This window comes from Homalodisca vitripennis, chromosome 1 (genome assembly GCF_021130785.1).
Source record: "Homalodisca vitripennis isolate AUS2020 chromosome 1, UT_GWSS_2.1, whole genome shotgun sequence".
NCBI lineage: Eukaryota > Metazoa > Arthropoda > Insecta > Hemiptera > Cicadellidae > Homalodisca > Homalodisca vitripennis.
Window position 1 is genome coordinate 144,798,820 of NC_060207.1, and position 17,612 is coordinate 144,816,431.

The 17,612-nt window shown below is 31.6% G+C and overlaps 1 protein-coding gene and 1 long non-coding RNA gene across 2 annotated transcripts in view; one reads left to right on the top strand and one right to left on the bottom strand.

Moving 5' to 3' along the window:
• Positions 1–4,174: 4,174 nt before the first annotated feature.
• LOC124373020 (galactose mutarotase-like) overlaps positions 4,175–17,612 on the top strand; it is a 32,644-nt gene continuing 19,206 nt past the window's right edge. Inside the window, exons 1-4 of the mRNA XM_046831433.1 lie at positions 4,175–4,594; positions 10,604–10,898; positions 12,727–12,884; positions 13,427–13,636. Of these exons, the coding sequence (XP_046687389.1) occupies positions 4,448–4,594; positions 10,604–10,898; positions 12,727–12,884; positions 13,427–13,636 (810 nt within the window). The 5' untranslated portion in view covers positions 4,175–4,447. The remainder of the gene's footprint in view (positions 4,595–10,603; positions 10,899–12,726; positions 12,885–13,426; positions 13,637–17,612) is intronic.
• On the bottom strand, positions 15,675–17,573 carry LOC124373059. The gene is made up of 2 exons (XR_006923398.1): positions 17,014–17,573; positions 15,675–15,833 (listed from the first exon to the last, which is right to left on the bottom strand). It is a non-coding gene; the product is annotated as an uncharacterized LOC124373059 (long non-coding RNA).

A 17,612-nucleotide genomic window follows, 5' to 3' on the forward strand; every position in this document is an offset into this window, starting at 1 on the left:
ATCTTATGTTAAGTATTTAAAACTTGTCCAAAGAAAATGTTAAAATGGTGTACGTCTTTATACAAGAAAAAAATCTTTTAAATGAAATGTACAAATGAAATAATTGAAGGTGTAAAAACATAGTCCCACATTCTTGCAATCCCGGCTAACTGGTATTATAATTATAATGATCGTATAAGAGCGTTTTTGTAGGTTTCAAGAACTCGGTCTTATTGTAATCATGCTTATGACAGAATTTCTTAAAATATTTAATTATTTTCGCCAAATATAAGTCTTAAAATCCTAAAATTGAAAATTATTGTATTTTGGATTACGCAACCAATTGTGAGATTGTGAACAGGTAACGTACAGCCAACCAACACCTCATAACTAATAATTCTGGCCAAACTTGGTATAGGAATGATACTTACACGTGCTTTTGATCATTTCATTAGCGAACATCATTCAATAAACATTTTCAAGAATGCGACCACTTCTATTTGTGTAATATTTCTCTCTCGAATATTACATGATACAGATCAAAAATAAAACTTCAGCTTACACAATTTTAATGTTTTAAGAAGATAGCCGTTCTAAGATCTATAAGACAAAAGTTATACCTCAACATAATACACCACGAAAATTCTCAGTACATACACATTTATAAGTGTATTTCATTAAGTGCTAATGCAGGTCGTAAAACATTTGCAGTAATATACAACAATAGGAAGATGTACAGTAACTGTCATATTTTCAACTGACACTAATCAAACTGGCATAACATTCTTACAAGTGCACATGCTCAAGTTTTTTGGACAGTTTCCAGATGGAAAACGTTCGCGTTTGTTAAAATATTCTGTCTCGCCATTACACAAAACAAAACAGAAATAAACAGATTTTGTAACTAGGCTACACGTAATTCAAAACCAGTGTTATATTTATTAATTTTTCATATATTAAAACATATGGGTGGCAGATTGTTAAACACTTCCATAGTCAATGTTATATCTCATTTATCAAGGATTGTGGAGTAAAACTTTGTAGACTATATGACGAAGAAGGTAACACATGTCTTTGATTTCCTCTCATACCCTTCCCCTCAATATAAATCATATCAACACAATAACCTGGTGGCAGCAATTACGGCCAGTTCTGAATCCAGATTGGTTCACCAGGGATGCTGGGATTGAGAATGGAAGAGTCGAGCGTACAGGAGCTTCTAACACAAACTTATAACAGATATTGGGCGGTTACTGATTGCTCAGATTATTTCCTTACTTGAAGACTGCGATTGTCAGATACTTTAAAGGATGTAGGCACTGGCAGCCTACCGTTTGGTAGGATTTCATAGCAGACAGTCAATAGCCAAGTTCTTACCTTTAAGCCAGTGTTCTTCAAATATTCTGAAAATACGATGTCCATTCCGGCCACTTTTCCTACTGATTGTGATTGCCACATTTCAGGTCTTCCAAAGTAAAGTTTCTACAAGAAAGGTTGCTGACTCTTATTTAATTCGTGAAGCCTATGTATGTCACAAACATAAGTATCAGTAGGTTATCGTTTTATTTGTAATAAAGCACAACTACCACTAAATACGATAATTGTAATTATTTAAAAGTCATCGCAATCAAATCTGGCACGATTGAGTTTAAAATGCTCTGGGTGAGTTTTAACTCATGTTTTCTCAATTAAAACTCTCAATATAGTCCTATACATTACATTTTCTAATTTTTTATGTTTCTACATAAATGTAGACTAAATCTAAATGTAGGTAGCGTAGTTTGTACAGTTTGTAAAACAATTGTGAGTTTTTAAACCTATACAACTTTTTTATGTAGGTAAAGACACATTAAAAAATAATGTGTTTGGAAACCACATTTGAAAAACCACATAATAGATACTTATAAATATCTAGTAGCGTTCAAAGATAGTGGGGGATCTTTTGATGACACAACATATATTTAGACGACAGTCCTCGTGTTGGTATTCAAGGTAATAACTTTGTACAAATTAAATTAACCTTCAAAACTATTTATTTATATATCCAGGCAGGCACAAATGGAATATAACTTCCTTTCGACTTTGCCGGAAATATTTTTTGTACGCTAATGAAGTTTCATTTCATGCCACAACAACATCCCTTTTTTAAGGTATCCCTTTTCTGATTTATTGAGATTTTAACAAATGAATTTTAATATATCAGTTTGTTATATAATTTTATGTCGTTCTCGTTGGTAATTAATTACTACTAAAATGATTTACATAATTATCTATAATATTTCACTTCTACTTATTCATGTATTGACATATTTCATAAATATTCTGTGCATGAACACATTTTAAGAGGGCTGCAAAAAAGAAATTAAACGAAATAACTGTCAATCTCATCAGAATAATTAGTTATTTACAGAAGCAATAGTTTGTCTCTGCAGAATTTACAAATTTGAATTTGGCATCACTAGGATCTCCTGTTACCGGTTAGCAAGAGCGTGTTACAACAGTGCGAGAGAGCGTCTTATACACTTTTGTTAGTGGCTTTTAACATGTACTTTCCTCTCTATTTTTATTGTTTACTCTACGCAACAAGTATGTACCGTAAATTAGTTAATTAAATTTCATACAATGTAAATTTCGCAACCTAATCAGCCAGTACAATATAATATTATTTTACATCCAATGTTTTCGGAACTAAATTATTGGGCGGAGTAACTACCTAATTGGCACGCGTATGAATCTTTTCTTCTAACCCTTTGTAGCAGCCCAACTACGTAACCGATCAGACCTCGCGCGCTTTGTCCGTAAGTAAAATTTATCTTTTCGTATTATTAAATTAACCCTTTGATGCCAAACGTATAAAATGAATGTAACGTAAAGTAAAGATGTGAATAGTAAAGTAACTTACCCTTGAAGATCTTTTAATTGCTTGATTGAGATAGATAAAGGTTGTGGCGTCGCCCTTATGGCGACGAGCACGTTGTTATAAATAGTAATTTGTATCATTAAATGGCTAATACCGTCGCGAATTTGTTTTAGGCGAGTTTACGTAGCTGATGTATCTCACGTGTTGTTTGAATAGATGGCTACCACTTCCCAACTCTACTCCTCTTCTAGAAATAACCGTTCTTAGACTACAGCATCAATGTCTCGTGCCAAGACGCTGACACCCGGGTTGTGAGTCTACCTATTGCGAAGGGAAGTGAAATATTATTGTTTTGTAAAGTAAAACGTCGTACGCATAATTCAATAGAACATTGGATATTTTAGGCCCACCTAGAAGATATACTTTTTAGTTATTATATTCTAATTGGCAGCAACGTGGCATTACATAAATTTTCCTTTACCATCTAAAAGTGGTGCTTTTAAGTTTTCGTAATTAAACTGAACTTATAAGTAAACTTTGTATTTCTAGTATTTATTACTACGACCTCAGAAGTCACCACCCCCATGTGTTATCGTCATACGGTACAAGTATATAAGACATGCTCATGCTAACTACAAAACAGGATGAGAGTACCAGGATGCCAAACCAATTAAGGACGAACACATCAGTCTGTAGCCAAACAAACAATAAAATGATTTTGCAAATGTTCTGTTGTCAGAGCACTTGTAAAATCATCAACCATAAAAAATCATTGTGGTATTTACAGTGGCGTGGTATTATGTATTGGTAGTCAGAATTGTTGCCAACCAACAAAAACAGAATTACAGATGTAACTACAACAGTAATCCATAAATTACAGATTTTTGAGACTAAAATTGTTTGGATTATAGAAATAGACCTTGAATTTATATACCCGGTATATTCCATTTTTATAAATGAGCTGCCGGTTGAGTGTGAGAAGCCTAACTCTTCATTGAAGTAACTATACTATTAATAAAATAAATAATATAAATTGAAAAGAATTATATTCGTAGGAAACATATCCATGTGTGGCCCTTTCTTACATTTAACCTGCAGAAAGTAGTTCTTGAAATGTAATACATTAATTAATTAAACCTATAGATTTAAAAAATGAATAATTTCCATTCCATATTAAATATACAAAATAATCGAATACGAGTATGTTAACATGCAAATGAAATAATTGACAAACAAATTTAATAAACCACTTCAAAGAGTTAATAAACAAATCTTGTATGGATACTAAATAAATTTTTAATTCTAATGTGCATAGACACATTTTTAGTGTCTTAGGAATTGTAAAATTGTGGGCAATTAAAATATTAGGAATGATAGGTACTTCTTGACCTTTAAAATATTTATGTTGTTGGTAATATCAAAAACAGTGCAAACATTCAGTAATGAAACTACAGTATGCTACCAGGATATCAAATGTACCAAATTATATTTGTTCTATTTAGACTCTGTGTTCACCTTGCACTAATTAAACATTTCACACAATTCGTCTCCGATAATGAGGAAATGACGCACTTGGACCAATATTGTTGGAAAGGATGAAGAATCAAGATGACCCGGTTGCCGAGGAAGTTCCGACGCGGTCATGTGGGGGGGGGGGAGCCGCAGGCAGTGGACCGGCTAACTACAACTGGACAGACAGGTGGAGAAAGGTGTCAGCTCACAGAGGTGTTTAGCTTCCTTCTTTCCTCTCCACAGGTACGCTAATATTGCTCAGTGCATATTTTATATAGGGATGCTCATTTTAAATTTAAATAGGTACTAATGTAGCCCGATTGTTCTAGTTAAGGTTACACTATTATGCATTTATGTCAATCCACTTTATAGTATATACCTAAGTTGCATCTCTAAGGTAAAATATATCTTACACAGCCAAGATATGGCCTAAATGATTTTGTAGTCACACTTTGTAATTGTAATATATATATATATATATATATATATATATATATATATATATATATATATATATATATATATATATATATATATAATATACACTTCTTTTGATTAAAACATCTATAAAAATATCATGACTCAAATGATTCAATTGACTAGGTTATTTTCGTAAAATTAAAAAATTAAAGTTGTATTACCTTGTCTAGAAAATAACCAATAATAATAATAGTATAATAATGATATCAAAATATTAAAATATCTTAAGTATATTCATCATTTGGCATGAGATAGCCAAATAGCCGCTTGTACATGAACAAATATTTATTCTCATTTATTTTTCACATACTAGCCTTTATTCTAATCAAACCTATTCAAAAAAATATTTTGCCAGCCACTTTCGCTATCAACTCAATAATAAGACTGTAAAAGATAACTTCTCACAACAAACATCAATTAACGCATTTGATAACGTTGACTAATGATGCCATTAAAACATCAACATAACTCTTTTGATAGCCCACAGTGATTATTTGTGACAATATTTGTATTTGTTACAATACAACTTTATTTCTTCCTCCTTCAACCCATAAAACTAATATTCCATGTTGATAAAATTTAATGATTGGTTGTATTGTTTTATAATCAGTGACATTTAATAGGTGATGCAAAACAAATACAATTTTCTTTTTTTAAGAAAAATGAACCGATTTTAAAAATTTCAACAGCGAAATCGGTAGTACATAAGTAGCCATAATAAACATTGAATGCTGTGTTGGCCCCAAAGTATTGAGTATTATTATAATAGGTCTGTAGGAGGTTACTTCATCATGTAAACATAAATCACTAATACAGATATTTAATCTTTCTTTTCACCGAAGAGAAATGCGTCCAAACAATCTAATTAGTCTGGCCTTACCATGAGATTTTACACGTATCATTTTTTAAATGATTACCTGGTTATAAACTGGTCCAATCCGTAAGAACTGGGGTGGTCCTCTTTTTTAAACAGCATTCATCAAAATAGATTCGATAGTATCGAAAACATGTGCGGACAAACATAAAAAGATGTATACAGGCCGATTTTATAAGTTTTATAATATTGTCTCCTTGTTTTTAAGGTCAGTTAAAAATACAAAAATATAAGAGTTTTTATAGTAGGAATTTGGACAACAAAAACAGAGGAATTATGGAGGGTACAATAAGCGTATCATTATTATACTATATTACTACATGTTCCATGAAACAAGGAGTAGTGAAACACTGTAGCCATTTAACATAACTTGTTCAACAAGGTTATGTTACATCACTGTTATTCTAGACAGACGTTATATTGGGTATTACCTCTATGGTGTGAAGACTGGGTTCGATGTGTCGTGTTTTCTTATTCCGCCCGTCGCGTCGTTCAAAAGAGTACACTATTCATTTGTAATTCACCGGGTACCATCTTCTGAGAAGACAATCATCCTGGTTGATGGTAATAACCTGTAAGCCTCAAGCCTCTAAGGGTTGGGTTTGTAACTATTTGGTAGAATTAGTCTTTGGGAAAAAATAAGGCCGTAAATGGCATTTTATTGCCGAGCTAATCAAGATTTTCCCTACTATTTATCGTGTTGTATCCCATATATCCATACTAAAACCAATAATATATTATTTCTTATGCTTATACTGTTTTATAAAGCCATTATATTTTTCAGGAAAGAAAATGGAATAGCTTTTGTGAAAATGATACATTAATAAAAACTCAAAATGATCAAGTTTGATTACAAAATCTGTTCATAATATTGAAATGCATATTTTTAAAACAATCATCAGAATTTACCATATCATGTATGTAATAAACTTATTATTTAATATAAATTCAGTAGTACATGATAAAATAATAAATGGTTCTTGTAATTTCAATACAAAAAGTGTAAATATTTTATACCATTTGGGGAACTATTTTTTATAATACGTAATTTATTTGAAGTTACAATACTCCTCGTGAAGTTTGACAATAATTTTAATTATACTGCTATGCTGAGTCTTGCAAAATTGTTATTTCTTAAGTTAGTTCTCAATAAGACAAATCTTGAAACGTTACACCGTTACAGTTCACAGAGGTTTGAACTATCGGTTCATTAATTATACTGCTATTCTGAGTCTTGCAAAATTGTTATTTCTGAAGTTGTTCTCAATAAGACAAATCTTGAAACGTTACAACCGTTACAGTTCACAGAGGTTTGAACTATCGGTTCATTAATTATACTGCTATGCTGAGTCTTGCAAAATTGTTATTTCTGAAATTAGTTCTCAATAAGACAAATCTTGAAACGTTACACCGTTACAGTTCACGGAGGTTTGAACTATCGGTTCATAAATTAAACATGTACTGAGAAAAAGATGTTAAAAGAAATTAAGCAAGGTTGTGGTCGGAGCAAAGTTTTAGTAGTTCTAACAATAGTTAAAAACTTCAAAAATGTGTGTACGTTATAACATAACAGGACTGTCCGTGTTTAGTGTGTTTAGACATCAGTGTAATTATTTACACATTTTTTCAATATTTTTAAATCGTTGGTGTGTTTGACAAATTCAATACTGTAAATGTGCCGTAGATTTTTATAGATACTTTATAACAAACGAGAATAATGTTTTAAGTACAATATTGATTTGCTAATCATCAAATATATTATAATGATTTATTTATTGTATGTTTGTGCAAAGGTACAGAATTATTTTTATACTGTCATATTTTTGTGTAGGATAAACTATGCATGTTTGTTGAGTAAATCTATTATAATGGACATTATAAACAATGCACAAACTTTGTATGACAATACGATTGTTTCATATTTTTAAAATATATTTTTTGTAAAACCAAAATTATGTCAAAATTGCAATTTTATGTTAGCAATGTTTTGACGAAGTGTGAACCGGTTAATAGAGTAAACGCGGAAGACTAAGAACTGAAATATAAAATAAATCATTGTTTTCAGCCCTAATAGATTTTTAAAATAGTTTTGATAGCTCATTTTCAGTTAATCCGTTTGAAAATAAGTAAATAATTGTGATATATAAGTATTAGTTAATAAGATTACAATACTGTTGCCCAACAAATAGAGATTTAGCTCAGGAATACACTAACTTCAAAAGAATTATAGCAGTATAAACTCGTAGTTAAGACAGTACTGTAAGCGTCAACGTTCAGTAACCTTAACATTGACCTTGAGCGCGTCAGCTGATCGTATAATTATGTCACGGCCATTGCTTTCATAACAGCGATAAAGATTCTTACAGATTACATTTTCTTCGGCTTACCAAACTTGAAAGTGACATACACAAGTTAATTTAGCTTCAGCCAACAAAGCACTTTGGTTTATACATCTCACAGTTGGTTATTAATAAAATGAATTATAAAAATTGTAGTTATTGGTTTTAATAAAAATACATCTCACGTTTCAAACTAAATAAAATGAAACCTTATATAAAAATGTATCGTTTGATTCTTTAACACCTTCAATATCCTCCCATTCTGGTTTCCAGCAAGTCTGGTACGGCTGACAATCAACTTCTTTCTTAGGAATTATTCTACTATTGACTTCACGAAACCATGGTTGTGAGCTTATTACGAAGCATATTGGCTCTTGACTCCTCCCGTGCGAAGAAGCCAGTTTTATATATCCCGTCTTAAAATAATTTAACAAAATCATCCAAATTAAAATTCGTACGTAAATAAGTACCAAAAAAAAAAAAAACACAATGGTTTATCAAAATGTTTGACAGAAAATTAATGCTCAATTTCTTAAACTGTAATGGCCAGTGTTGTATATTCGTAGTAAACAAAAATTTAAAAAATACATCAGCCAATAAATAGCTTAATCATTAACACAGTGATAGGTTTTGCTTATACATTGGTGTACAGTGACAGTTTTGAAATGACATTCAAAAAGTACAACATTAAGTTCCTAAAACGTACATACTTTACATTTTTACACGTACATTGAAATAAAAAAAAAAACAGGTATAGTATTTAATTTAGGATATAGGCTATTTACGACGATTGCCAGACTTTTATTAGGGTAGGTTTACGACCGACCCAACCGATATATCAAAGGTGCGTTGATGATCAGTTTCTATTGTAGGCCTTCATCTCCACAAGCCGTCTCTCCCGATCCTCAGGAGCGGCGTTAGGGTAGGGCGCGGTTGGGTGACCGCCCATGGACGCCGGACGAAAAGGGGCTCCGGTAGCCTTTTTTCGTATGTAATTGAATTGCAGTTAGGGGGCACCGAAGAAATCTCGCCCAGGGCGCTAGTAATGCTAAAAACCGGCACTGCCGATCCTCCTGGTGCGGCAGATAATCCAATTCTGAGCAACTAAGCTTATTGAAGCATCTTAAACCACATATGAATGCTGTATGCCAAAAAATTGACATTTTGGTTTTTATTTCTTTTATGAAGTATGAACTCATAACAAATATTTTGATACATAATACATTAAGAAAATATATCTTTAAGTGCACAAAATATTTTTATTTTTATTGTTGACCAGCACGAAATGTCAAGAAATAATGTTAGTCTGTTGTTATTACTTACAAACGGTACTGATTTCTGTTTTTGAGGTTACCTAACCTGGTTTACTACCAACTGTCTTTATTATATAAACTGTGATGTGTTTGTTTACTGTTGTTATAACAAATTTTATTTCTGTTGGACGTTACTGGAAAGATAAATGAGATAAGGATACATGACATGATATTAATAATGTGTTCTGATTATTTAGGAACTTGCTATGGCGTAACGAACCTTAAGTTTTATATCATATAATTATTTAAGGTTGTAGAATTATGGGACATGTCTCATTTTAAGCGGCAAAACTTACTGAGTATAAATCAAAGGGTTGTCCTGGTTGTAGTAAACGCAAACAGGATTTGTACTATAACTCTGAAATAAGAGCTTAAAATGGGAGTAAAATTCAAATTTAATCTAAATGTGTGATTACAATATGAATAATGTTGATGTAGTGACCCTATGACTATTCTATTGAAACTAAACCATTCCACTCATTATTTATTTATTAATACTAAGTTTATATGGTAGTCTTTGGGATATTGATCCATTGTCCCATTGCATTTAGTTACTGGGACAAGGCAGGGGGAAATCGGCTGTTAATTAAAAAGCTAAGATAATGGTATAAATTACTGTTGGTGTAAGTCGAAACTTGTGTTTAACATTACAACTAGATAATACTTTTCACATCATTCTTTTAGGTTTTTAGGAACCTTAGGTTTTAAAAAACTTATTAGCTAACTTAACTATTTCGTAATTGTCACTACAATTATTATATTATCGCGAAATTTGAGAATTTGAGAATCCTCATTTGTGTTAAAGAGATGCTTATCTTCATTGCTGTATTATCTGTAGTAAAACAATAAAATGATTTGTATACATTATTATTAATATAAATTACTAATATAAATAATAATAGAGTTTTTTGCTACGTTCTATTTATATACTCGTATTTATTTTCAGTATCAATTTAAGGAAACTATGCTGATGTGAAGAGATCGTCGAAATTAATTATAAACAAACATTTATCACACAAGTTTTGTCAGCAGTACTATCAGACTGGTGGCCTTTATCATTAAGTGTATGTATTGGCTTTCAGACGACCATCATTTTAAGAATTTGAAGTCAAATCTTTAAAGAGCTTTTACACTTTACTATTTATGTTCAAAAAGCTTCATTGTAATATATATATATATATATATATATATATATATATATATATATATATATATATATATATATATATAATTTATAATTCAACAGGTCCAGTTTTCAACTAACGAGATGACCTACTTCGTTTTACTGCCATTGCTGGCTAACCTGATGTTCCTGTCAGCCAAAGCATCCTACTCTGCAGGTTGCATAGAGCGTGATCTCTTCGGCACATACCGAGTGCCAGAGCGGGGCGGCCTGGAGATGCCGGTCTACCGCTATACTCTGACCAACGGACAGACTTCGGCTCAGGTTGTAGAGTATGGAGCCACCCTCACGTCAGTCAAGGTGCCTGACAGCAGCGGTTTCGTAGAAGATGTCGTCCTGGGCTATGATACCCTTACAGGTTAGTTGGATGCTCTATGGTTGCTATCACTAGGGTACGGTACATACGATATGTAAGGGTCATTTTTTGTAGAAGATGATATGCCGTATTACGAACTGTTATAGATCTTTGTAAAGACATTTTAAAGGATGTCCCTAGAAAGATATGTCGCAGCGTTCACGTCCACAATGGCTGAGCAGTTAACGCGGACTGGCCAAGGTCTGCTTTCGAGATGTTTGACACACTTCCGGAAGGTGAAGACGTTTTCACATGGATTTAATGAGTGAATTTCCCTCAAGAACAAATTCTTTTAAACTAATTTTAATAAGGGTCACTTTATAAAATACTTATTTTTTTTGTTTTATTCTAATCAATTTCCTATAATTTTCTTTTTATAAGTATACCTCATGTTTCCACGTTAACTATATGTAATACGTACAAACTGATGTTTAAATCAGTTTAAAATTTTACCCCATTTCACTAATATTATACTACCTTTCAAGCGTATTGTTGTTATTATTTTGTCCATAAATACATTTCTTTTTTTTATAAACTGGCTACATTACATGGAAAATGTATCAAACTAAAGACTAGGAGTAGAAACGAATCTTTAAATAACCAACCTTTTGCTACGAGAAACTATCCTGTCTGGAGCTATTTTAATGGTAACACTGGTAACAACGCCAGAAACGTATCTTTCTTGTTCCGACTTAATCCACAAAGCACTGATGATGGGTGCAAGCTTATTTTGAATGCAAACCCGTTTCAACATTATCTTTATAGAAAATAAGTTAAAAAGTTAAGTTAAATTAAACCTTACCATAATTAAAAGAATAATTTTGAAGAAGGGAAGGATAGAAATAGATATTCTATCGTATGCTCCTTAGATGTATTAAAGTGGTTCGTTAAAAATATATTGTGTAGTTTTTTACTGTTTCCCTTGGGTTTAAATTATACGCAATAATATGTTCTCTGAATGAAAACTATTAACATTTCTAATAAGAAATATGTTTGTTAATATATATTCTTTTTAAGAATTGACTCATTTAAAAAGTTGTTACTTAAAAAGGTACAATATATCCAAATATTTTCTTAGAGTCACATTGTTTCCTTCCAGCTATATATTATGATCTTATGACTGTATGAAAAAGTCCTTCGAAACTACAAACATAAGAAAGAATTAAGCTGATTCAAAAGATTTCAATTGTAACTGTTAATTTTTCAAGATTATTAAAGCTTCAACTCGGTAAATATTCTACAACCAATTGCACTAGTTGTATGTAATTTTATAATCTTTGGATCAATCTCCAACACGACTATTAAAAGTTCGTTTTCACAATTCAACATTTACTTGAGAATTATTGTTTCTGCACCTTAAGTTAATCTTCTGATAACTGATAATACTGTAACTACAGCTAAGATGTGTAAAATAACGGGCCGAGCAATCTAGGAACTAAAACATGTAGGTCTATCATCAAACTTAATCCACGAAAACTTAATGAATTATCAATGATGCAGCTCACCTAAAGATAAAGAGTACTGGAATAGTAATGTTATATTAATTTTAACTCTACATAAAAAGTTGTTTGTTCAGTATTTCTTCACCTCAATTACAACCGCATTCAATAAAAACAATTCATGTAAGAATTACCTTTTTATAAACAATAGATTTCGATAACGTTGTACTAATTTAATTAATCACGTAGCAGGTGTCTTGATCAATTCAGAACTAATCCTTGTGTGATAGAAGAGCTATTATAAATTACCAAATATATTAACTGATGTAAAATAGTGTTGCTCTTATAAACCTTATCATTTCCACCCAGAGATATTACTAACCCTGTTTCAGAAATGTTCAGCCCCGACAACCCTTACTTCGGTTCCACGGTGGGGAGGGTGGCCAACAGGATAGGAGGAGGAGAGTTCATTGTGGACGGCGTAAAGTACAGAGTGTCCCGGAACATCGGCAACGACACTTTGCACGGCGGCTTCAGGGCGTTCGACAAGGTCAGTTTCCTGTATGAGGTACAGTACCTTACTTTGCATTCAAGTTAGTTACTGTTGAATGGATCTCCATTAAGGTTCATCATGTTTCAGGCAGTTTCTCCAGAAAATTAAATTGCCGATTCAACACTTTGATAGTGTTCAGAACTTTCTAATTTTATTCTGCAAACAAATATTTATGTGTAGTAAATAACAAAAATTGTATACATTCTAGTTGTTACCTCACAGCTTATACTTATACTATAGGCTACATCAGTGATGAAACCAATGGAAAGGAATAGAGACTGAAACCCACTTTGGACTTTAGTTCAATTATTGTTGTTAATACTACGACTTGGAGCATTTTAACAGTTATTGTTTAACTCCCATGTTAAATAGTGCTAATTAAAACTATTAAGTATTGCCATTAATGGTTTTATTTCCTTTAATATGACAATTTCGTTTTTAAATTACTTTTTCCACCAGAATTCTAAATTAACTAGAACTGCAATTAAATCTATATTGGAATAAAAAATTATAAAGCAGTGACATTTTTTTGTGTACAGAAATTATGGAGCAGCCGGATGGAGGGAGGTAGAGTTCTGATGGAGTACACCAGCGAGGATGGAGAGGAAGGGTTCCCAGGCCAGGTGTCAGTGACTGTAGCGTACTCTCTCCTGGAGGATAACACTCTCGTCATCGAGTACAAGGCGACGTCCTCCAAGCGTACTCCCATCAACCTCACAAATCACGCGTACTTCAATTTGGCTGGACATGTAAGTAATAACACACTGACATCTGGCAGTTGTGCGTCATGCAAACCCTCTTCTTTTTAACCCTGATTTAACCCTCTTTATTTTGTTAATTAGTTTTTTTTCTTTATGTGTATATATTTCCAATATTTAACAGTAGTTGGGATGATCTTCATAAGGAGCTATTTTAAACCGTACGTTTATGAAATAAATACTAAATCGAAATATGCTTAAATCGTCGATAATGTTATTTTTATAATAAAACATATAATTAACAAAGATTAAAAATAATTAAAAAGCTTATTTTATTGTGGAAGATAACTGGTAGAATGGGTAGGATTCCTTTAGTGTTAAAGGAGTTTTGCATACTCAAACGTTTGGTAGATACTCCCGCCTCCCCTGCGCGCGTTGAATGGGAGAGGCGGGAACAGAGCTATATTTCCATTCGACTGAGATTGTGCCTGTTATCAATCCATGGTGGATGTCAATTGAGTTCTCAGCAGGCGGCCATTACTACTTCCAACCTTACAGATCTTGATTATCCTGTCACACCGGAAGAAGTTCACAATTCCTTCTAGGACCAATGCAATAAGTTTCCTTAGCTTTTTGTCTCAAGTGAACAAAAACAGCAAAATACATCCTACAGATCCATGATTGTTAATGTAAGTAAAATTATTTTACTGTGTCATAAAAGGCGACTCATTCCTAATACTGTAATTAATTAATGTTTTGTCAATGTCCTAATGTTTTTACAATCAAAACAATTACTCACTTGTTTTAAAATACAATTTATTGTTTAAAATGTTTGTAACTAGAGATAAATAGAGACAGTTTAGTATGAAATCAACAGAATCTTTGAGTGTTGTCGTTAGTTTAATGTTTTTACCGAGATCTTTGGTTCTCTCCTGTAGAAACCAAAGAATGGGCATTTAGCCAAAGTACTCATATCATTCTCATTTTATGGCATTCATTTGGAACTAGTAACAAAAAGACAAGAAATTATCACAAAAGCATATTCAAATAATGTTAACTTTTCTTGTATTAATTAGCATTGCAACAGGAACGTCGTGATATGGCAGACGTATGTAACAAATTATGCCTGAACAATATCTTTAAATTAACATTTTACAGGCCAAAATTAAGATGGAGCTAAAAACATTGTGATAGTCTTCAGTAATGCTCTCTACTTCGCAAATATTCTCGTGGTTTTTTCGAAAATTTTTATATGTTCATAACTGGCGTATCAATGGATGGCGTATTGGCGTGGGTTTTTATTGAGTATCACAGTTAATATGATTATGTTTCGAGCAATAACACAAAAGATACAGATTATATGCCTGAGTGTAATTATTGTGCAGCTATGTGTTTTGTATTATTCTTTTTAGTGTCACGTCTAAAATATTTCATATAATAACGTATATTACATATGCATATACATTATATATTTTTATTTTTATATAATATAAAAAATAATCAATTCTTAGTTTATATTTTTAGTTTCCTTTAGTCTGAGCTGAACTATGGTACAAAAATTGTAGAACACTGCTTGTAAACTATAAATTATTACGTAAACGGGATGGGTATGTTCTATACTTTAGGAATACCTGCTTTAAAACGTAGTTGTTTACTCATATATATGCATTGTTCTGATCGTACTTATTCAATTGCATTTCTATTTTAACACATATTTTAAAAAGAACCGACAAAAGTTATTCAGTATGATGACTGGAAGTTGTAGACCTTTTGGAGAACGATTCGCTTCAAATTTTAATAGTTACGTTATTTATTTGTTCATGAAACTTCATCCGATAAAAAATATATTCGAACTTTGAAACTTGTCAATATTCAAAATAGTCTCATTTTAGTTTATTACAAAAAAATATAGTATGTTGATTTGATGTGTTCCTTTTAGAATTTAGAGAAATTCTAATTCATTTCAGAAATGATTATATAGTTTCGATACTCCTTCAAAAGTAAATATTAACTCAAATTTTCACATGCATATGAATAAAATAATTTAAGGTTAACACTGATATAAGAGGAGAAACGAATTATAGCCATATTTAACTGAAATTTATATGTATTTACTCATTATGTACAGACAATATTGCCAATTAGGTTGAGGTATAGTCCGGGAGAGCTACCATCGTGTTGTCCGTGTCCAGAGCGTGTCCGTGTACAGAAGCCGGGTCATATCCGTGTTGTACTAGCCGTCCATCTGCTGAAACATGAAACATATTTTTTATGTGCTGGAACAAAACATAGGTACAGACTTTAAAGTTACTGTATTTATATCGTTTCATTAATATTGGTACTACCTTTTTATTTTTTTATATACGTATAAATATAAAATCTTTGTAGAAATCAATCTGATTTTCATAACAACACAAATAGACTGTCTAATGTACTTTTTGAAAGAAGATGTCCAAAACATCTTGTTGATAAACAAATCATAGCATCTAAAAACAATTTCAGTGCTATTAATTCTAAATTTAAATTCTAAATTCTAAATGATCCAAAATTTATTACTCAAAAACTTCCTGACCTTCATGAAATCAAAACAATTCTGAAGGTTTTTTTCCCATTTTGGAATATTTCCTGAAACTAGAAATGTATATAGGTTTATATATATATATATATATATATATATATATATATATATATATTCTTTTAAGAAACGTTTCGTTCTATCATGCTTGCACTTTACCATGGCATTGTTTTATTAAAATTATCTGCTTACTTTCAAGAGTAATACAACTATAATCATGTATACAGAATGATTAACTGAATACATAGGTAAAAGAGTATGATGAAAAGAGTACGCGGTTTACATATTTAAATTCATGCACTTCCACAGTAATGCTTCAAATTTAATAAAATGCTTTATTCTTTATTAGTAATACTAATGTTTCATCGTGGCATTTAGTCAGATCTTTTCCTGGCTTTACGTCTTACATCTTATGCTGGAGTGTAAGAGAACAACAACCAGAAGAATCAAAATATTACCTGTAATGGAATTTTTAATTTACACCAAGAAGGAACTAATCAGTAGTAAACATTGTTTTTTTAATAATTTATGCATATAAAACGTCTTAGTAATTGCTCATTAAATAAGGATCAGCAACTTTCCTGTAGTTCAAATATTTCATAACAAGTTTCGTTAGAAATATCTGGCACTTTTTATATTTTTAAATAAAATTATCTTCTAATAGTACAAATAACAGTGCGGAATTAGGCATTACTCTAAGTCATTTTATATAATATAACAAAGATGACCATATAATAGTTAATATACTGACTTCCTGCCGTCATAAAAAATCTATGCATGATCTGGAAGGATTGCAGCTGTTCATGAAATCGGATTTTTTATTGTTACTTTATTTATATTTGTATTAATTTACCTGATGGTAGGTCTAGTAGTAGCCGACGACGGCCATGTTGACGCTGGTCCTTTCCTTGCCCATGTTAGTAAGAGTCGGATGTTTCGCTGAGGAAATATCTGATACTGCAGCAGACAGAGCGGCGGCTTATATACCGATTAATTGACCTTACTCTACCAATCAGAGAGTGCTAAGATTACAATTACAGTTTGGACCATCGCGCGATGGATTATCAGTCCTAATTAACTATTTGACTCAAAATAAAATATTGACTCTAGTCAATGAACAAATTAAATAAAAAAGAGTAACATAGTTCTTGACATAACAACTTCTTGACTTTGGCAAACCATTACTGATACACCTGCTGTTGTTTGATCCAAATTTTTATTTTTGTTTCTATGTTTATCCTTCTTTATGTCTATACAATCTTTAGTTAGGCACTAACTTTCCTCTTACACAAAACAAAACGTCAATCATTTATTTAAATGAGAAGCGCACTTTTTAGAGTAAAGTGTATTTTATAGAAAAGTGAGAGTAATCTTACTAAATCATATTTGCATTGTTAAAGGGCAATTTTACCAATTTTTTAATCGCTTCTAAATTTAATACTCGACTGAGAT